This window comes from Paralichthys olivaceus, chromosome 1 (assembly GCF_024713975.1).
Source record: "Paralichthys olivaceus isolate ysfri-2021 chromosome 1, ASM2471397v2, whole genome shotgun sequence".
Lineage (NCBI taxonomy): Eukaryota > Metazoa > Chordata > Actinopteri > Pleuronectiformes > Paralichthyidae > Paralichthys > Paralichthys olivaceus.
In genome coordinates this window covers 25805596-25828519 of record NC_091093.1, presented here as the reverse complement: position 1 = coordinate 25828519, position 22924 = coordinate 25805596, and the positions used below count along the sequence as shown (strand labels likewise).

Below are 22924 nucleotides of genomic sequence, written 5' to 3'. Positions count from 1 at the left end.
ATCCCTGAACACACACATTCAAACACCTGAGTGGTCTAAACAGAATGATAAACACCTTTTCTGATACGAGATATGAAAATCAACCAAGACAAATATTAAGAATTTTGGTGGAGACGTTTATTATACATCCGGTGTAAATGACATCGATAACGTTAATGGTTGGTGCAAGTGAAAAAAAATGGAAGTACGCTGTCGGGCAAGTCTTGTTGTTGGAAAATCGATTGTAATGGGCCTTATTGTTGCCAGCTGTCGTCCATTCTGGATCAGGGGACTGAATCTTTTGTGGTGTGGACAAATGGATAATACCAGCACAGGATAAAACACTGGGAGGACAAATCAATTACCAATATATCTTCCCCCTCTTTGTTTCCTTCAAGTCAATACGGCTGATAAATGAGGCTTTATCCAAAAGTAATTGTGAAAACCGTTCATATCTCTGCAGCATTGGAGAAACTTTCTAAAGTCTGGTTAACAATCCTGTGTTTGAAACACAACAAATGCATTTATCTGATTTTGTTTCTCGTGCCTTCTCTCTAAAGTTGCATCTCTGCAGATAATCATTCAAAAGACATTTGTAGACATATGTTTACATGTTTTATTTGTTGGTGTATTACATCTGTACACCTCATCAAAACAGAACAAACTGACATTCATCTGTAACACTGGGATGGTGCTGACTTATGTGCATTCATACGACTCATCTTCAGAATCATTTAGTTACAGTTTCATCTTTAAAGTTTTGTTAAAGTTTTGCCAGCAGTATTCAATGCACACCCTTCGCTCTGATGCAGTGCATGTTGAAAGGCATGCAGCCGTCTCACACTGTGACAGGTTCAGTGACATACTTTTACTTTTTTAATTTGCCTTGTAAATGCCATGAAAATACTGAAAAGTACTATAATACTGAAAGGGTATAAAAAGCTACTTGACTATTTACAAAGTTCAAGTTAATTTTGTACAAAGTAAAAGTGCATCAAATGTTTAAAGACCATCCTGCTTGTTTTCCAAGATGAAAATATTAATAAGTAAAGAAGTGAAAGTTACGTATTTGGAAGATTTGTCTCTGCAGCGAAAGATCAAGAAAGTCTTTCGAAGTCAAACGTCATGAATCTTCCTCGTGTTGTGGAGACGTGTGTTCAGTTGTGTTTCTTTATAAATTATAATGCAAGTCGACTGAACATGTTGCAGATAAAAATCTTTTAAACATCGAATTCAATATACAGAATAGTAACTTTACACTTGCCGTAGCTTTCGGGTGGCGAAGTCACCCTTGAGGTTTTTAATGTTTTTCAAAATTTACCATAAGAGTTAAATAAATACACAGAAGAGACAAGAGAGTGATTGGCTGACGTTCGCCTCAGGGGGAGGAACATGCGGCCTGAAATTCTTGGAACAAATCAATCAAAGTTTGCTCTTCTCTTCATTTCAAAGCCGAGCACGAGCCGAGAAAACGAGAGCGGAGGGACGACACGAGGGCAGTAAATACATGAAGGAAGAAGGCCCTGACGCCGTAACAGTGCAGGAACGCTAGGTGAGTGTGACAGTGCTGACTCTTGGGGGTCAGGGGTCGTGGCGTGGGACAGATCCAGTGCACTGAAAAAAGCGATCATCATCATGCGGAGCTGTCGATGCAGTGCCACTGTGGTGGTGGTGTTGGGGAGCAGGGGGAGGTGGGTTGGTCCCTGAGTGTTGGGTCCCCTGTGGAAAAGGTGTCTGCTGGGGGCCCTGAACCTGCGTTACCGCTCCTCTGCCACTTTCCCGTTCACCTCCTGCTCGTCATCGTCTCTTCTCTTCTGCCTCCGGAAGAAGCCGAGCTAAGTGGAGGTTTCAAACAAGCGTAAAATCAGCCAAGAAGTAAAGTTAGAGCTTTAGTGTCCAACACGGTGTCAGTGTGTTAACCACTGAACTCTGGTGGGACTGTTTCTTCTTCATGTCAGTGACAATTAAAATGACGAAAGCTTCAAATCCAAACTGAAACTCCTCTGCAGAAATACTAACAGCTGTGTGGCTGTCATCATGCTAACATGCTCACAAGGACAAACATGCAGATGTTTTAAGGTGAAGCCTGTATTCTGCTTCCAAATGTGAATATGTGCTGGTTTTTCTTGGTCTTCGTTAACAACATTAATTAACTTGATGTCTATTGATTTTGTTCTGTTGACGACATTTGAAGGTTACTTTACAAACATTTGTCATTTTTTTCTGACATTTGTTAGATATTAAATTGATTAATCAAGAAAAACAACTGGTACATTTATTTTTAGTTTAAAATGACTCGTGACTCAAAAACAAACACAAACATCATTAGACTTTAATCACACTGTAATAAGGGAAAACATTTTTTTAAAGGTTTGACATTTTTAAATATTTAATTAAAAAAACCTCTCTTAATAGAATCACTTGAATCACTTGCACTGCAGACAGATGGTACTTCATTCTCTACTGGGGGGGGGGGGGGGGGCAGTCTGACTACACTGAATGACTTAAGTTGAGGTTCAACCACGAGTAAAGTACATAGAACAATTTATATAATTGTTTAAATTACAATATGACCTTTTTCATTATTTATGAAATGATAAATAGGGATTAAAAAGACATATTGTACATCTTAATACAACACACCTATTTATAATGAGTGTGATGTCTTACCTTCCACAGAGCGAGACTGAGCAGGGCTAACAACAGGAGTCCTCCCAGCGTGCTGCCAACGATGATCCAGGTGGGGATCCTGTAATCGCCCTCCTTCCTGATCTCCAATATTATCTGTCACACGAAATGAGAAAGGATTTAATTTCATTTATTTTTCAAATACAAACAGAACCCAATGTAACTTACTATAGGCTATAAATATTTGTTCAGGCATTTCTTTCGTGTACAGTTTAACGGATGACTCATCAGATTCACCGAAAAAAAAATTCAGTATAAAGCACAAAGCACTTGAGTCAGCTAAAATAAATCAGGTTTCATTTCCTCATGCAAACAGTAAAGAGAAAATGTATAAGTGCTTGTACTGGCCAATAGATGGCAGCAAACATCAGTGTACACGTCCAGACTTGGACATGTTGTGCCGCTGGTCCTTTCGGTCCCTGAGCACCACACAGCAAGTGAGCTCCAACACCAACCTTCACTGTCTGACTCTACACTGCCTCAGTCATCAACTGAAGCAGGGCTCATTCATGCTCTTTTAGAAAGTGGGCCAACAGCAAAATATGTCTTTGTTTAGTTTTTGATGAAATGTTCCATTACATTTAATAAACATGTTTGATTCTTTCAGTTGTTTCAATACATTTTAACGACTCATCTCCTGGAGCTGAAAACACGTTATTCACACATGGACAGGATTAAAATCAAAGAGAGGCTATGTCTGAATACATTAGGATGTGTCTGTGAACTCGGTGTCTGAGTCCGGTCAGTCTCAGGGCAGGGACAGTTTACAACATCAGTCGTTGTTGACTCACATGTCTGACAGGCCTCTCTTCATGTAGAAACATGGGGCTGGAGGAGGGGAGCTCCACTGAGGCACTGGTTACCAGCTCGAGGATTTTAAACTTCAGCTGAGGAACAAATCAAAACAAGCAGTCAATCTTCACAAACACGATGACGCAGCTGGTAGACGACCAAGCAGAATCAAAGCAGAGTAACAGTAAGAGGAATGGAGAAACTGCATGCATGTGTATGTTGTTTTTAAGCTGGGCGAAATCATGATCATTACACGTTTGGTTTATACTCACTGCGTGTAAGGTATCTATTCGTAGCGCTCCTGTGATTCTAACTGCAATTTCTCTTTGGGAGGCCACATTGACGGAGCATTGGATTGGCAGAATCAGGGTGTTGGATCGGTTCTGTGTGTAGAAACCAGACATTAGCCTCAAGCAAAAATGACAATGGAGGAAATTAACTCTTATTTTGGAAATTCATTTGACTTGTATGTATTTTACCAAGCGGGAGAAGCGTGTGAGGTCCTCAGGCGACGCTCTGCTCTGTGCCACATGCTGAGGTGGTAAACAGTGAGTACCATCTCTCTGGGGGGGGTGACATGAACGTAGATTACCTGTTAGTATATTACAGTCTCGTGTCCGCAGAGAGAAGCTGTGTCTAAATTCAGTGGCTGCATCCTTAGGAGAGCGCTCATGTCACACCGGCTGTCTCATTTAGACAGCTCCTTCAAATGTGCCTGCTTCAATTCCCGATGCAAAAAAAAAATCTATCTGATGGGGATCATAGAATCTATTGAGCCAGTGATGAGGCTAACAAACTAGCTATGTGGGTGACCGAGCTGCAGTAAATGCAGCTGCTCGAGGAACCCAATGATGCAGCGGTAAGAGACTAGCTGGAGCGGTAAAGAGGAAATTCTCCGTAGACCAGACCGCTTCACCTCGCTTCAGCCCCTCAATTGGGATACAGCTGAAATAATATTATAAGTTGTATGTATGGTTGAACCTCATGAGATCAATGTGAGAAACTGAGGACTTAGTTGAAAACAGCTGTCAACTATGTTAAAATGGAAAGTGGCTAAAACCTGCTTGAAAGGTCACTAAATGTCACTGATGATACAAGCTAATTAGTATATTAATGACGTGATTGCATCATTGTTGTGTTACACCTAGTTTAAGTCTTTGTTTGCTTCTCTCTGCTCAAATAAAACAGCATTTTAATACACAGCTGAATTCCCAGTAAAGCTTCTGTCATTTAATTTTTTTCTGTTCCTGCTGTCCAACACTAGACGAGCATGAAATAGAAACTGCAAGGCTGGGTCAACGTGTCCCCCCCCCCCCAACAACGTTAACAAAATAGACAAAACCACCTGAGCGCCAATCCCTAATGAACAGGGTCTGAAGAGATCAAATCTACAATGGGCCACAAATACACGTAGAGTAACTAGATTTTTGTTGCTAACAGAATCTGCAAAGTCAGTAAATCAAATATAGTGATCACAGCACTAAGCTGCCTTAACCCCCTATTGACGTAATAGAAACTTTATTTTGAAACAGCACCGCCAAATGGAGAAACTCTACACTAACACAACACTATTTATAACAACCTTATACGACTTTTACTGAGCAACTGTGACCACAAGAGACAACTGCTCCATAATTGTAGATGCTAAAAAATAAACGGACTAAACCCCTACTCCGAATGGCTATTGTCCAATCACAGCGTAGCAAGCTTATCCAGGCACCGCAGAGGTGTCAAGCTTTGGATTTTTTCACTTGTTGAGGTGAAGTGAACGATGCTGCAGTAAATATGAACATAAAAAGTTAGTTTTTTTACCCTCTGGAAAAGTTTAAGGAAAAGATTAAAGCATGTGTAGTCTCCTCCATCACGACATTAGCATGTCTAGCTAACCTTATGACCAACAGTCGCTGCAAAGCTCCTGAGAGTATAATAAACTGAGCAGGGAGTTCAAAAAGAAGAATGTGCTATTAATCTTTCATCAGTGACACATTCTCACTGAGGCTCCACACTCACCTGATCAATTTGGAATTCAGATATCTGCAGGAGTTGGTTCCCATTTTTTGTCATTTCTGGGATCTCAATGTTCAGCTGTAGATCTTTTACTGGAAAGTAGCCAAGGTTCTGGATCTGAGAGACAACAGAGCGGAAACTGTGAATTATTTCTCATCAGTGTTTTCCCCTGTTGCGTAAATTAAACTCAGGGAGACGATGTTGTTGGCTCTTACCTGGAAAGTGAAGTTGACAGGGGGACCGATAACTCCAGGCTCCTCCAGCGACAGCTCTGATTTGATGTCATACCGGGTTGGATTTGAATCCCTTTGGAGGCGACGAATAAACATGAACAAGTAATGTGTAAATAAAAAATCTTCAATTTATCTGGGGTTTGAGGTATATTGCAATAAATAATGTGAAGCTAAATACATGATGACAAATCACACATTCCAACGGGTATCAGGGGAAAAGGGAAAAATATTATCAAGGCCATTATATTATGAGAATAAGGTGATAATATTTGGATAGATGTCATTTTAGAGGAGGAACATCTCAGAAGATCAGCCTGTCGTCTTGAATTATACTGTTTAACAAATGACAAAGTACCTAATAGTTTGACACATCAGCACATTATCAAAAGTATCAGACTTATTTTCCTTGTAATAATATGACTACCACTTTATCTTGGTAATATTATGACTCTCTTTTTTCTTCAGTATGGCCCTAATACCTCTTCGCATATGTCCATACCTGGTTCTAGGCTTCATTATTTTTTTAATTGCCAATACTTCGCTTAAGTATGTGCATTTAATATATGTTATATATATATATATATATATATATATATATATATATATATTAATAAATATTTTTTCCAGAAGACATCTAATCACTCTTCTTACTTCTACGTTCACTGCCTCCACAATCACCTCGCCATGCTTTGTTTGGAAAGAGTCTGAGATAACTGACAAACCTCGTGAAGAGAAGGTCTCCCTCGTATTTCAGTGAGTAATAGATGTCATTAAAGTTATCAGCTGTGCTCATTTCCTCGCCGTCGCTGTCGAGAGAAGGAGACAAAATATAATACAACTTGAGCAGTGATGTCACAGCGGGACACCAGATGAAATATTTATCACTGCAGCTCATTTGGGTTTTCAGCTTTTTAGCTTATCTCGAGCACAGTACTTGGTACGTACGGTGGGAGTAATGAGTGGTTGTTATTTTGTTTGTGTCAGTTAAGGACAGTTACAATAAATGCAAAGAGGGACGATGTAAAAGTGTCCAGATTTCAAAATACAGGGAAGAATTTTAATTGATGTTCACACCTGCTGGCCTCCAGGATGACCCTGACGTGCTCCAGAAAGACAGTACGACTGAACTCAAACTCCAGGCGAAACGAGACCTACACGGTGGAGAAAATAAAGTTCAGAGGAATAAATCACTCATTTATTACATGGCCTTAAAACAATCTAATATTTCATCTTTTAATCAGTATTCCTTTCGCGGTTTACCCGTTTATCATCATTACATTTTATAACAACACTAAAAGCACAAGTCAAAGCTTCCCCTGACTTTGTGCTGCAGTACAGTATTTACCCTCTGCAGCAGTAAGTCCTGCATTATGGATTAGGAGGTAAAGCCTGTAAGTCTCAGGCTTTGACCTCTGGCAGCCGGATGCACAGTTGCACCAACTGCTTAAAGAGAGCAAGGGAATTTCCCCCATGGTTGGGGACAATAGCATAAACCCACAGCGACATGACTACACACACACACACACACACAAAAATAAACAAACAAACACACACACACACACACACAAAGTAGAAGTGAAAGTCAGATCGAGGATAGAATACAGAGAAGGAGAAAAGAGAAAAAGAAGAGATGGTCAAAAACAGAAGAGACAAAATGGAAAACCATGGATGAACAACAACAGAGGGAGAAGTCTGTAAAGAGGAGAGTAGAGGAGAGACGAGAGGAGGAGAGAAGGAGAAGAGAGGAGGAGAGGAGAGGAGGAAAGAAGGAGAAGGGCGGGGAGAGGAGAGGAAAGGAGGGTTGATTGGCAGCAGAAAGAATCAGAGCATTGTTTACAGTCTTCTGTGCAGTAATGAAATCCTGACAGATTCAGTCTGACCATAGCGGGATTGCATAACAATGTTTAATGTTGCGTCCCTCCTCCATATAGAGTTCTCCTTGACAGACCACAGATATAGAACACACTGCACATAATCTTTTACTGTTTGTGGAGAATGTTCCCAAGTCTTTTCTTAATACCAACGTTCTAAGAGAAGAAAACTTTTTGTCCAACCTATTTTCAAAATAGTTAAATGGAAGAGAAGCAGATGAAAACACACATCCACATAAGAATGCGCAGACACACACACACATGTGTTTGGAAGACATTACTGTCTGTGGCCAGAGGATTTTTTTATGCGACAGCATAGTTTAACATGGAAATTCCGTCAGCGCCTGAAGCTCCTGTCCCTCCTTTGGGTTGTCATTGCCTGCCCACATCACTGGGCCACATTCACCAAATGATTGATTGCAATAAGTAGTATACACCAAGAACACCAACAAGAAAACCTCATTTTGCTGCAGCTGTACTAAAGTTTACAGTAAATCAAATTCAACCGGAAAAGTCAAACATGAGTGAAAACTGGCTATTTAAAAAAAGGCTTGTCCTCAGGTCCTAACTTTCCCTCTGCTAAGAAGTGGTTTGAGCTGGATTGGCAGTGGCACCGATGTACAATCAGCCGTGTTTAACTCTGTGCCACATTTTTAAAAGGGCCTCGACCAGAACAGATCAGCTCTGTGGCTCTGGATGCTGTTCAGGCCGAATGAGTGGGTATGAATCACTCAGGGAGTTTGAGGGGTGACCAGAGTCCTCTTGGTTCGGTAGCTGGAGAGTGCTACAGAGAAATGTGCTGATATTTCCATTGCCAAGGAGACAACTATTGTTTGTGATAATGACGTGGTCATGAACTCCTTCATTCACTTTCATTACTTCATTCCTTCGATATTCGTCAGCAGATTTTGTATCTGTATAGTAAGAAAGTTTAAAGTCGGAAAGACGAGGCATCAATGGAAAAGACTGACGATGTGTAATCTGCTCGCTGTTTAATAGCTTTTAACTGCAGTGTGATGTACGACCAGTGTCATCCCCATCACAGTGAATTCAAACATCACCCTCTTGGAAATAAAACTTGAGGCAGTTGCGTAAACGTAAACTGGAAAGTGCAGAGTTTCATAAATATCTTTGACATTACAAGCCTGTGGAAAAGCTTGGAAACAGCATGTGAACGTGAGAATCAGGAACAGATGAGAGAAAGAAATACATCTCACTGTCTCTGACTCCATCTCACCTGGTGCACCAGGGTGAAGTGGTAAAATATTTTAACTAAGACAGAAGTTTCTTCTTCTTGTTTATACCTTTCAAGCTCTATCTGCATATCAAATAAAGTCATTATAACCAAACATGACATTTTAATTATAACAGCGAATAGAGGAAGAAGGAACTGCTCCACTGATAATGAATAACCTTTGCATAGTTAAAAAACATACAAAGTCTCTTTCAGAAAACTACGTGTGTGATGGCAAAAGGACTTGTTCACACTTTAGTCCCAGACCGCAGACTGTAAGTTTTTGGTTGGAGCGGACTGTAGAGGTTCAATCTTGACCCCAGGGACACATAAAATACGAACCCACAGTCGTCGTCATCAGGGACATGACCTAGGTGGCTTAGAAAAGGGATCATAAATACTTTATGGTCAAATATCACATCACCAAACCCTGAGCAATGGCATTTGCGAACCATGGCCTTTAAAGAACAGTAAACACATTTAATGTGGAAGAATATCACTCAACAGTATATAACACTTAAAAACCACTGCTCATTCACTCTCCCTCCACACTGCTAGAGTCTTCTTTAACGTTGCTGGTTAGAGTCTTTATTATTCTCAAATGGTAGCGTGTTTAAAACCCCTAATTTTGGATGATGGATCACGGAGGCACTAAAATATGTCAAGCTTTAGAAAATAAGATACTGATACAGAGGGCTCTCTACCAACTTTATGTGGATCACTTACAATCCTTTATCATTGGTGCATGATGATGATGTCACACTAAGCATTTATTTTAATTAATATATCAAATAATCAATTTCATCTGTATGTAGAAAAAAACGACATAATTTGGTAATAATATAACAACAACTGCAAAAAGAAACTTAATCTGATGTCAATGTCTAACTGAGAAAGAAAAAAATCCAACTAATCGAACTGAAAACTACAGGAGCCATAAAATAAAGCTTTACCCAAAATTTATAAATAGTATTAGCATATAAAATCTCTCATGAACTACAGTATGACGCAGAGTAACTTGATATTTAATGTGTTCAGGTTTAAGAGCATGTAACGGGTCTGGTAAGAAACACAAAGCATCAAGTTTCAACATCATAAAGAGTGAGAGAACCGTCTTCTACACATCGAACCATAAATAAGGTGAAATCACAGATAAATCAAGGATGTGTCTGTTTCTTTAATGTGTTACTGTTAAGCCACTGAAATATTTTTACACAAGTATTCGCGGATGTTATCACAGTTTCTTATTAGTAGTTTGAAAGTTAAATACAGGAGCATGTGTGTTTGTGTTGGAACTGTAGACTTAGATGTCAGATTAGAGAAAGAAGGGATCTCACAAACCAGAACTAAACTGGTTTCCTCTGGCTGGTTTGTGGTTCTTACATTAACCAGTGTGGTCTGTCGTTGTCAACTCAAGCCTTCAGCATGTGTACTTGGTCAGTGTGGCCTAATACAGGCCACATCTATGTCTTTTGCAGCCTCTGTCAGAGCAGACATACGTATCTGAGATTTTTATTTTAGTCAGAGGTGAAAGCTTCTCAACTGATTTTTTATCTCATGTGGCAATCAGTCTGAAAACTCCAGAATGAATGAATTTTTCATGGTTGGAAACATTTTAGATCTGCTTTCCACTAAGTCAGGTTAAATAAAAATGTTAGATATAATGTAGGAAAATACTCAAGACTCCTGAAAACCTGCCAATCTATTTGGTTTTAGTATTTTTACATTACATTTTTACAAAATTTACGTCAGATGAAGTAAATTTTCCATAGTTAACTATATAATGGCATAAACAATGTCACCCAGTTGAGTTGAGTGTTGTAGTTTATTTCTTATAATAAAATGTGGTTAGCTCACCTGAGACTTGGCCCTCATGAATGGAGCACTGACGTTGCAGATCTTCTCATTCCTCAGTTTGTCCTCGATGTAGCACTCAATCTTGATGTCAGAGTTGTCCTGCATCAAAAATAAGAACGTTTTTTAAATTTTTTATTACAGTACTGGTCACTTAATTATAGCACGCATCTAATATTATCAGCTGGTTAGAATTGTTTATAAATCTAAGGGCCCTATACTTTGTTTGGTTCTCAGTAGAGGTGGTCTTTGTCTGAATAAAACTGAACCATGGTTTGGTTTGTTTGAAGCAAGAAATTGTAAACCAAACCCAACAAACAACCAAATACAAACAACTTGGTGAAATTGTGAAAAACAGCCTTAGAATCTCACAAATGAAGACACTTGGTTTATGGCGATGAGAAGGTACCTTGACTATCAGACTGGAGAAGCGAAGATTGTGTGAGTAGGAGATATTAAGGCGAGCGCTGTAGGCGTTCTCTCCTTTGTTCTCCAGCCGGAGGTCCACCACCATCCTTCTCCTGTTTCCCTCCAGCACACGCTGAGATCCCTCCATCTCTCGTTCACTGAACTGGCGGCAGAAAGCACCACGAGACTGTACAGGCTGCGCACAGAACTGACTGGGATCCAGGGAGGGAGAAGGACATAAGAGTAAATCATAAGAAAAGAAACAAGTCAAAGAATGATTCTATGTTTTACATATAGTAGATGTGTAAATACAGTAAATCTGGGCCTTTCTCTGATTGTGCTTTGTGTTGTGAGTGTCACCTACCTTCGAGTCATCAGGTCAGTCATACTCTGCAGTGCAAGGTCCGGTATGCAGCGGTCATCCTCATCACACCCATTCCAGAAGGGCAGCTAGCCAAAGAGACAAGCTTTGCTAAGTCAGAGTAACATTCAATGCTTCCCTTTCTATTTGTATTTGTGAGAACCGCATGAGGATTAACTGTCAGATTGACTCACCTCAGTCCTCACAACAGTTGGCCAGCTTTCATCTAGAACTGGTCCTTGCTCTGGATCTTGCAGTCCCACTTGTACAGCGAAAATTATGGGTCTTGCATAATCTGTGGTCTCCTAATATAAAAGTTTAAAGAAGAGGATTTACTCTATCGTGGCACTTTATCTATGGCATCCAACAATTTATTTTAGTGATTGGTTCAATCCAGATGAAGAAACCCTCAAAGGTTACGATTATAATCTCACTCATGTAGACTTCTGGAAGTTTGCTGAATTTAAATGTTTAAAAATATCAATAATTTAACACAAAATGATGAATACCAAGTGATTCTGACAGAAAAACATCTGAAACAGCATTTAACCTCCATGTGATACTTTAAGTTTCCACAGAATCATAGATGCAATAAACGTAAATCTTTCTTCCATCTCACATATTCAAAAATGGAATAAAACGCTTAGTGAATGAAAAACATTGTTGGGATGAATTACAAACAAAGTTAAACGAACTAATCCAGTTCCCTCACTGCAAATTATGTCTTTGGAATCCCTGGTCGTATGAGGCTCTTGCAACTGTCATCACAGAACTCACCATGACGTGGAAATAGATGTGTTCGCAGGTCTCCTCTCCAGGAAGCAGCGTCAGGTTCTGAGGCTGCAGCTTGTTCGGGTTGTCCAGTACGGCCCGGGGATTGAAACGTCTCTCCGCGATGGAGACGTTGTATTTGATTCCTGGTGGGTCATAGGAAAAGTGAATAGATTACACTTGAAAGATACTTTTCTATTCAAGTGTTTCTAAGTTGTATGGGCTTCTGTTCTTATCGTGTAGAGGAGATTAATTGACAAATGGCAGAGGCCATAGAAAGTGAATATATGATGAACGTGTGATCAACGCGTACAAGAATCTAAACCCTCTGGCGTCAGGATTCACAAGCCACGTTGTTTAAAAAGCTTCACATTTATTTACAGCTTGTTGTAAATAAATGTGAAGCTTTTTAAAACAATGTGGCTTGAAAAAATTCCACTGAGACTAAATCTGTGTATTTGTTGTGTTGGGGCTCACATAGAGAATAATTAGAAGATTATAGATACTAAATTTAGTTTTTCTCCACTTTTCAAACATCACAAATATCAAAAGATATAAAAATATATATTTTCTATTGAGAGAAACTGAGAATAACTAAACACTTTAATGTATTCACGTTTAAACGACACCATATCAAGAGTGATGGGGCCTCACAGCAGCACCCGTCAATCACCTCAAATCCCCACGCTGCACATCTGAAAAGAAGTTTGTAGAGTCTCTTTGTTTGAAGACGCCACCCTCAGATGTTGTAAATAGACATTTGCATAAAAAAGATTTACATGAATGAGACAGAAAAAAATCCATTTCATGCAGCAGACCACTGCGAACTCACAAACACCAGCACATCTGCCATGAATTACCAGCCAGACAAGGAGAGGAAAATTAAATAAACCTGTTCCACTGTATGTAACCGTGGAAGAAAAGATAACTCTGTCTGTTCTTCTTCTGCTCTGTTTTGACATAACTGATAGATTTGATGAAGATGTTGGAGGGTCAAGAGGTTAACTCAGAACACGCTCCCCCTGCACCTCTGCTTCCTCCCCCCAAAACACCGTGAAACTGGACCCTGACATGAAATCTCTTAAAACAAATTGTGGGCACAGAAACCTGACGTTTATTTACAGGTGGGCCACCCATCTGCTGAACTGAATTGCCTGTGAGCTGTCACTAACACCAACAGTTTGCTTTTTAGAGCTGAATCAAACAAAAAAGAAGATGAACAAGTAGATGCATTCCAGCCAGTGTTGACACAATATAAGGAACATTTAACATCACCAGCGTGGTTCAGATATACCAGCTTTGGAGGCGGCAGCTTTAGCTTTGGCAGAGGAACAGCAGTGAGATCAAGATATCTTTCCGCAGTTTTCAGCTTTCGAAGCAACCCACATGCTGAGAAGTCTGATGGATCCAAGACATGGAGGATAATATACGTTCAGAGGGGCCTAATGCCTTTTCTAACTGGAAACCAGCCATGTTTCATATCCATATACCAATGTACAAACAGTAACAGCTGATTTATTGGACATTGCGAGTTACAAATCCAAAATATGAATTTCTCTACTTGAGTGTATCAGTGAATTGGTCTGTTAAAGTGTGACAGTATCCAGATGTTTCATTCCAGAAAAAAAAAACTGCATTTGCTCCTTTATTGTGTCTCTTCATCTATATATATTTGTTAGGCTGTAAAATGTATAAAAGGCTCTTTATTTCTAATATATAAACTAATGATTTGTTAACAGTTCGGAAGATGCCAAACATCAGGCAAAGACATGGAGAGGAACTAGGAAACTTTGCAGTGCTTCAACAACAGTGGATTATTTTTGCTGGCTTACCAATTTCCTGTGTGGGCAGAATGGCTGTCCTGGCAGTGATGTTGAAGCACACAATGGCTGACATACAGGTCACGTCTTTTCCACCTCTCTGACAGTCCTTCACAAAGATGTTGACCTTACTGGGCTCAAACCTGACTGTGGCATATATCCGGACAACACTCTGTGACCTGTGAGGGCATAAAGGTGTTACATGTGACCTACGATATTCTCAAGACGCACATAAAACGCTATTGGCTGACGACAGTATTTTCTTAATGGATGAAATACTAACCAAAGGAGAACAGCTGCACCGAGGGAACCTACTGCCAGGTCCACTAAACCGTCATTGTTCATGTCCATTGTGCCATGAATACTGCGCCCAAAGTACTGCAGGCCGGGAGCCAAATCTACTGCGGCGATCCTCTGAGGAACAGGCAGAGGAAATCACACAACCACAGTTTCCAATGTCATGATTAAGTCATTGTTAAAGTAACCAATTAAACTGTGTTTTTAAAGTTTTGGGGGGAAAAGAGTTTGCAAATGTAAAGCCACAATAACAAATAGACACTACTCATTACAATGATTTGGTTAAGAATCATGACAAATTCATCAAGAATCCAGGATTTCTCTAACTAGATTATTAGTTTCTCAGTGCCTCCACTTCCTGTTATGAAAGAGTCAGAAAGAGTTCAGAAGTCCTATTAGTTCATTTTGAAAAAAACTTTTCCCCCCGTTCTACGGTTTATGTGCTGTGTCCTGTCATTTTCAGTCACCTGATCTCCACATCTGCTGGTCTACCTGCTCCTCCTCCCTTCATCAATCACTCAGTGTGAATGAATCAACTCCATATTATTAACCACACTGATAATAACGTGGTAAACTAAATGAAACACTGGAGCGTGATCTGCAGTAATTGTAGTCAGGAGACAAAAGACGTCCGGATACATTTGCAGTGTCTTTCGACTGTACTTTCGGTACACTCCCTACCTGTTTGTATTTGCGTAGAATTCTGTTTTGCTGGCAAAAGAAAACATAAATGGCTCCTTTGTGGTCGTCCTCCAGTGGCGCTCCCACCACCAAGTCGTTGAAGCCATCACCGTTTAGATCAGGGACGGGAGCGAGAGATGAACCAAAGCGAGCGTTCTGGCCGTCTTTATGGATTTCCAACGCCCCTTCAAGAATAAACCGATTCTGAGGGAGGAAGGGAAACGTAAAGTCACTAAAGCTGGTGTCGTAATTTGTTTTTGTGCATATCTTAATAAATACATACTACGTTACACGTGTGACATATTATTCTCGTCTTGCTGCCATGAGAATGTACTTGATTTCTCTTTGGATCCCATTTCATAAATATCTGGAAACAGCTGGCCCTTGAAAGATAGTTATTGAATTCTGCATTAATGGGCTAATGTTAAAGAATGCCTGGAAAAACACAGTCAGCATTCAAACATCCTGATGACAGTATGCACATGTGTGTATGACATGAATCCATCAACAAATATGCACTGAACAGGACAAAGGATTTAATGGAAACTGAAGCATATGCCAAAACGACATGATAAAAATAGCACTTATACTGTTAGTGGAGAGATTCATGTCCTCTGGTACAGGGGTCAAAGGACTGATCCATTTGTTTAATGATAAATGCCATTATTTTTTTGTAAGACATTCTTGTCCTCTCAGCAAGATTGTTGTTTCAGTTATCTCAAAGCCATCTTTAAACAACTAATCGTTTCGTAATTTACACAGGAAAAAGTAGCAAACAAGAGTTATAAAAAGCTTTCTTCTGGTAAAGCGGAAGATAAATGTTGGATCAGCTTCTTTGTTTTCCACTTAATCCTCTAATTCTGCCTTTTTGAACTCAAAAATCTTAAACATCTGGGACCGCAGAAGTTTGGAATTTTACCTAAGGGTCATAAACGGACTAAAGAATGCCATATCGCTTTAGTACATTTATCTGAAGTTCTCCTCTTAGTGTGTGAGTCTTAAGTCACATGGAAAATATCCTTGTCTTTCAACAACACAACTGGAAATAAAGAAAAAATCATGCTGACAAACCGGAGCCAAATACTTGAGCCCATTAGTAGTCATGCATATTATTGCTCCACTTGGCATCCCCAGTTCGTAATATAATTTAGAGTCGGCAGACAAAACATGAGATCACTTGTTTTCTCAGTTAAACAAATGGGAAGAGATTTGATTTAGGACGGTAGCTTGTACTTCCCAGCTACTTGATGTGAGCATGTGTGCCAGAGGGGGAGATTGATAAGAGAAATGCGGAAAAATATATTCAGCACTGTTTCAATTTGAAACATATGGTTTGTGGGGAGGTCGTGAGGGGTCATGACCGGCCCGTCACTGACTCCGAGGGTGAGTTAAAAGTGCAACTTCTCCACGTGTTAGACTCAAATGGAGTTTTATTTTTGTCCAGCTGCCAGATTTTATTTAGATTTAAACCTGGAGTTTTTGCTTTAAGTTTTAGTCAGAGTGCTTGATGCAAAAGCAGCTGAGTAGCAACTCAGTATTTTAGAAGAAAACAGCTGCCAGAAAAATGAAACCACACAAGTAGAGACAGTGAAGCAAAACAAAGTGTAATAGAAAAACAGAAGAATAGGCTTAAAGACATAGAACTGAGGGAAACTGCAGGCTTGGGGGACAATCCTTTGGCATTACGAGCGAATCCTTCCACCTACAAGAACTAGAGTGGCCCTCAGTGTAGCGTATACCTCTGCTGAGTCCTCTTATGAAATCCCATTTAAATCCACTATTGCACACACCCAGAGATATCAATGATTTTTCTTCATCAAGATCATTGAATTATTCCCTTAGACATCTATGAAAAAAAAAGCCCAATCTCATAATGATTAAGTGATAAAACTTTCCTGGATCTGCACCAAAATTCAATAGGTTTAAAATGTTGTGGCAATCTGTGCAGTAGTTTTTTTGTGAAATGCTGCTTAATAACAATGAAAGCATAATCTCCTCAGCAAAAGTATTGACTGTGAAATAAAATTGATTATAGCCATTTTAAAATGCATAATGTACTAAATGTCATGGGGATCATTTACTGAGGGAAAATGAAGTAGCAGGAAAAAAATAACTTTTTTGATAAGATATAAATCGATAGCACCATATATACACATTGCCAACGGAAATGTTAATGTTCTCTGTGATTACAGGGACACATTCTTGGACCAAGAATCCCAACCTTAAATTTCCAGACCAATATCACTGTGCAGCATCTGCAGCGGCACCTATATCAACAACACAGTGATAATTGATTGCCCTGGACATATGGTATTTCTGTCCTGAAGATGACAGACCTTTTTAACAGTGATTTCTTTCTGTTTGTGTTTTTGGCTGTTAGGTTTGGCCTGCCACCTGTGATGTGGTTTGGGCCACACCAGATATTTAAATACCTCGTCTATGCCTGTTCAATGGATTCAAAACAACAGAGGACATTCATTGACATTCAATGAGCAAGACAGACCTGGAACACCGGGAAATTTCCTTCTATTAAAGAAAGTTCTCGCCTCCAAACGCTTCGCTGGAAATGGTTTTAAAAAGCCCCGAATACTTTCCTGTTGAGTTCATTATATACATCTAATAAAGTCTGCACACTGGCATGGCAAGGTTTTCCAAATGTCTGCCTGCAGCATGGCATTCTGTTAAAAGTGGAGCTGGAATGCAAAAGAGTCTGGTTTGGTGTGTGTTACCGGATACTCCTGGTGAGGTGTGTGAGAAATTACTGTGTGATTCTGGAGTTTAAACAGGTGCTGACCCAGTTCTGTGAGGTGGGGTAACTTGGTCCGGAGTTGATTGTATGTGGCCAGCCTCTGTGTATTTGTTTCTACCTACCAGCTCTGTCACTCTGTAGATGTAGACTTTTCCCTTCTCCATGCCGCCACTGAAGAACATCGGGGCTGCCACTAAAAGGTTGTCAGTTATGCCATCCCCATCAATGTCCAATGGTGCAATCTCACTGCCGTAATAGGAACCAATCTGTAAAGAGACACATGCATGCCACTCTTATCTTTACACAATTCAGTAAGTTGTTAGACTGATGCATGTATGTAAGTTTGCATTTCATTAATTTAAAGGACAACTTTCTTCTGTGACATATTCTTGAATGTTGATTGGTTTTGATGATTTGCTAGAGAGCTGGAGAGGATGAATATTATAAACAAATGGAAGCGTGTGTTGAGTCACATCAAGTGGCCAGAGTCCTGGTGGTTTTTGTTGATGCTGAAACTGTGAAATCTTTACAGATATAAACTGGATTAGTCACTGGAGTGGATGGAACATCATCTATGGGTTTTACAGATTAGAAACATCTGCCTATAAAAAGCTTGTATTTCAAGAGCTATTACATAAAGAAAAAACATTCTCTTCAAAAAAACATCTGCTACTCTGGATGAGCTGTTGCTGACAGGGTACAATGTAAACTGCTGCAGGATCAATTCAGACTTGCAGCCTGTGAAGAGCTGCCAGGTATGAGTGTAGCGGACATTGACACACAGCCATCATTTTTCAACTTGATGTGACAAATGTGATTGTGGGATTAAAACCCAACAGATGATCTGCTGCACAGTATTAAAACCCACATGTTCACATGTTAAAACTATAAAACACCAATTAACCAAATCAAATCTATCAAATAGTCAACACAGATGAACATAAAGCAAATTTGTTGCTATGTCAACTCACACCATCAGTGCAGTGTGTTATGTTTATGTCATTTGGACTGCAGTGGTGGAGCTCAGTCTTTTTATTGAGCTTAAATTTCAAAATCAAAGTGGCCGGTTACGGTTAGTGGCCTTATCCGTTGAAAAATACTTCCCTGTCATGATTTTTTCTCTGGTCCTTTTGTCTAAATTAATATGCTCATGAATTGAAATAAATGTAATTCTTTCCAAAGTTAAATACATTTGATATCCTGAGTACTAACATACTTAAAAGTAATACAGAGAAAGAGGAGATGTATTCCTAAAAAGTAGTGTCTGACTCTGATCACACTCAGTTATAATCCAGGGGTTTATGCACATTATTTAAGGATATGAAAAGGTGCATTACTGAATGTTTTTCTTTCTTTCCTTACAAACGTACTATAACTGTCTTCACTATAACTTAATTTTAAAATGTTAACAAATACATTTAAGCCATACAGAATTAAAACAGATCAATTTTTGATGCTGCTCAGAGGGAGTATCAATGGACAGTGGCAGATGGCATGAGTATATTATTAATAGGCTTAAAATCACTCAGACTCCTCCAGCATTCGCTTTTTCTTTTTTGTCAAAAAAGTTTTATGGCATGAAGTTAATTTGTAGGATGTTGAAATCACTTCATAATAATCTACATAAGACTATGATAACCAACTAATCTGTACCAGAGGCAGTAAAAATGTGTGTTTTATAACAATGTTTCATAACACGTCCTTATCGACTGTGGCATTCTTCCAAAGCTTACAGCTGGCGAACCTTCATCGTATCATAAGTAGGGTAAGTGTTGGACACTACAGTACCTGCTGGCCTTTGAGGGAGTGCTGGATGGTCAGGTTGCCTGAGTTCTTGAGAGTGAAGATGATGACTTTCCCCGTGTGGTTAAATCGTGGAGCTCCAGCTACGAGTAGACGTCCATTTTTGGCTGACACCACAGACGTCACAGTGTAACCTGGTTACATAAAACACAAACCTCTGAGATACACTTTGATTAAGCTTTTGACAAATCAACCCATGCAGCGTATCGCTTCTGATGTAAGTACTTGTGTTTATTTACTTTATACTATGTCTTACTTCTTTTGGCTATGGATTGTCTAATGATCAAATTCAAACAATCATTCTCGGGACCTTTAAGGTAGAATTTCATAGCAGTGATTGCTGTGAAATATTGCAATTTGAGGCGTTAAAACTCAGTCAGCTGCATTCAGCTACGCAGAAGTGGCAACTCTGGTTATCAGATTTCTTTTTCTTCTGTTTTGTCTTTTCCCACTGAAAATTCCACTTACTCCCTGTGTACTTTTCCGCCTTCTTTTCTCATCTTCATACCTCTTTTTTCCCAGCTTTGACTTTCTCCCTGCCTGTCCAAAATTAAGCTTCCACCTCATATTACTATTGAGTCTAGAATGGCTTCCATTGGCAGCCTGGTGGATATGCTCAAACACAAACCACTGATGGTAAAAGCAGAGGTCTGCGGTGGTGGAGTGAGATGGGGTCGGATATGATGGGAAGCACCGGAGCAATGGGTACACTTAAGAGATGGAGTTTGGTTTGCAGCTTAGGCAGTTGGTGCTAAACCGCAGGTCTGCTATGAGGGCAACCATACATCCATCCCTCCAAAGAAGGATTTAAACCAAAACTAAAGGCTGACGAGTTAGCGTGCAAATCATCAAGGGGTAACTCAATGATAAAATAACAACACTGTCCTATTCAGTTGTTTTGGTTGTCACTTACCCAAATAGGCACCATGATTTTTGAGCTCTTCAGGGAACTCCTGTGTGTAGGATGACTTGGGAGGGACCACCTTCCCCTGACGTGTTTCTTTCAGCACTGCTCCGTTCCAATCATAAGCCCCAACAGCACCCACCAGAATCCCATCCTGTAGGTGAGAAGAGGTGTAGTACATTTTTATATTTCAAGTCAATGGTGTGCCTTTGCATCAATTATAATGATACCAAAGAGGAAGTGGTACCACTCGTACAACAGCATTCTGTCCCTTTAGCCTGTGATAATGCCTTTTTACAATAATCTTACAATTTACTAAGCAGGCTACTGTGTTTGTAAACTAGGCTGACTACTGGCCACCGCATCAATTGTCTGTGTCATTGTTGTATATGCACATTTGGGAAAAGCCTGGAGTCTTTGACGGTTGATGAACTATAGCTAGCTACAGGCAAGTCACTGATGATATTGCCCAAATGATTATACTCATGACGCACATGGAAACTGTGAAAAATTGCACTTCTTCTCTTTGGTTCTACATTTCCTCTGAAGCGTAAAGAGGTATCCGTAGCAAATGACAGATTTATCCCTTAAATTCGGTATAAGATGTCTTAATAACCACATTGGTCAGCATTTGGTAATGACTATGAGTCAGGGTGTACTTTAAAAGGTCATGAAGAATAAGAGATTTCTCTACCACAGCACATAATATCTACTTCATTCACAAACATACTCACAGTTTTAGTCTTTGTGCAGTCAAAAACATTACAAACCACAGACAAAAAATCTACCTTAACATCTAAAATCAAGCCACAAAAAAAACCTTTGTATTTTTAAACAATATCTAACAAAGCAAACAAACCAGCCAGTGCAATTTGTTGCAGACACGAGAAGAAACAAGAGGAAGGATTTTCTGTATTCCAGGGTTCACCATACTCTCTATCACTGACAATATAATTATAGGGTTCTTCTGCTTAATGAGCTAAGTTTTTTTTTCTTGCCAAGCACAATATGCCAACGACACATTTTCCAGCGTTAAAGTAAAAGCACGAAGGCTTGTGATTTCCTTCCTGAAAGACGGAATTGTGTGCTCACCACGCTTGCACTACGTCACAGCAGCGTTATGCCAGTGTGGTTATATGTTTTGGTCAGAATGGTCTCCATGGCAAATGAATGAAAACTCAAAACAGTTCAGCCTTTTAAATCAGTGACCTATTTCTGCTGCAGTCACTGCATGTATGGACATGTGCCTTGCTTTGGTTAGTATGTCAAATTTGTATTTTTCTAGAGGAGCCCAGAGTTGTGGTTATACATAAATATAAAGAATTGTATAGAGGGTTTGTACACTTTATACTAGTTCCAAAAACAACTAATGTATGTTCTGCATTATGGTCAATACAGGAATCAAATTTGCAAACAAGCAAAAGGTTTATTTAGCAAACAATGAACTTTAAGATTTCATTCACAAAAAGAAAATACACAAAAACTGCTTCGTATGCAGATGCATCAAACCTCTGGGTCGTATATGACATAAGCAGCCCTCAGAGCTGGCACATATCTTATTCAGAAAAACCATCTGGACTTTTAGGACTGTTTTCTCCTTTAAGGCCCTGACATTCTTTCCAAGAACTTATCTTACTCTTGACGCTCAGGCTGATGTTGTCGAGCATCTCTGGAATCTGACATTGGGGACTGAATTTCCAACCAGTCCTACCACCCGGTTGCACATTCTGCTTTATGCTTTATTTATTTTTCATCATAAATAGGATATATTTGCTTCACCCTCAATAAATCACACTGTCAATTGGAACTGGAAAATGAAAGGAGTTGCATTAGCAGACAACTGGAAAGAGGTAGAAAGTGAGGAATGGTAATAGATTAATTGGTATGAAGTACAGAAGAGATGAGCTTTATCTTCCTCCTCCAGCTGTGTCGCCCTGCAGCACACCAGCATCTGTCTGATCTGAGATACATTCAAATATCTCTAGGAAATGAAAAAGAAAAAAACCCATTCTGAAGGATGACTGTCTCAACCTGGTCCCAGGTTCTCACTAATATGTTTCCCTGGGGAACAAGTGGTTTCTCATTTCGCGTTAGTGCACGGTTGAAGTGGAAAAAGACCCGTCTCTACTGTCAGGGGCTCCTAAATCAGGATTACCTAAACCTCTGGGGCCACACAACAGGAATCTCAGGGGGGACTGGAGAGTGATAAATGGCAAGTTGTGGGAAGCGACGATGATGCACCAGAAATTGAGACAATGTGTGGTGTTTTACAGACGCTATGAGATGACGTGGTAGCAAAAGTCAAGACTCACCTCAACGTTGTGTGCGGAAAATCCAGCCTGAGACATCTGGAGGCCAAACGCTGTCCCATTCTTACTGGTTCCTGTGTAAACAAATCATTCTTCAAGAGCTCTGAACCACTGCGGCAGCTGAGAAACTTCATCTTCCTACCACAATTATATTCTAAGAAGA

At 39.7% G+C, this 22924-nt stretch overlaps 1 protein-coding gene across 2 annotated transcripts in view; it reads right to left on the bottom strand.

The window, feature by feature from the left end:
* Nucleotides 1–1385: 1385 nt before the first annotated feature.
* Nucleotides 1386–22924, bottom strand: part of itga11a (integrin, alpha 11a) — a 59006-nt gene continuing 37467 nt past the window's right edge. For both annotated transcript variants that reach the window (XM_069525877.1, XM_020099419.2), the window contains 21 exons: nt 22765–22835; nt 20462–20606; nt 19534–19682; nt 17868–18011; nt 14997–15200; nt 14302–14432; nt 14031–14197; nt 12205–12344; nt 11622–11732; nt 11431–11516; nt 11068–11278; nt 10662–10760; nt 6774–6850; nt 6422–6505; nt 5682–5772; nt 5470–5583; nt 3939–4022; nt 3732–3842; nt 3459–3554; nt 2650–2763; nt 1386–1814 (listed from right to left, as the gene is read on the bottom strand). In XM_069525877.1, the coding sequence (XP_069381978.1) occupies nt 1737–1814; nt 2650–2763; nt 3459–3554; nt 3732–3842; nt 3939–4022; nt 5470–5583; nt 5682–5772; nt 6422–6505; nt 6774–6850; nt 10662–10760; nt 11068–11278; nt 11431–11516; nt 11622–11732; nt 12205–12344; nt 14031–14197; nt 14302–14432; nt 14997–15200; nt 17868–18011; nt 19534–19682; nt 20462–20606; nt 22765–22835 (2507 nt within the window). In that variant the 3' untranslated portion in view covers nt 1386–1736. The remainder of the gene's footprint in view (nt 1815–2649; nt 2764–3458; nt 3555–3731; nt 3843–3938; nt 4023–5469; nt 5584–5681; nt 5773–6421; nt 6506–6773; nt 6851–10661; nt 10761–11067; nt 11279–11430; nt 11517–11621; nt 11733–12204; nt 12345–14030; nt 14198–14301; nt 14433–14996; nt 15201–17867; nt 18012–19533; nt 19683–20461; nt 20607–22764; nt 22836–22924) is intronic.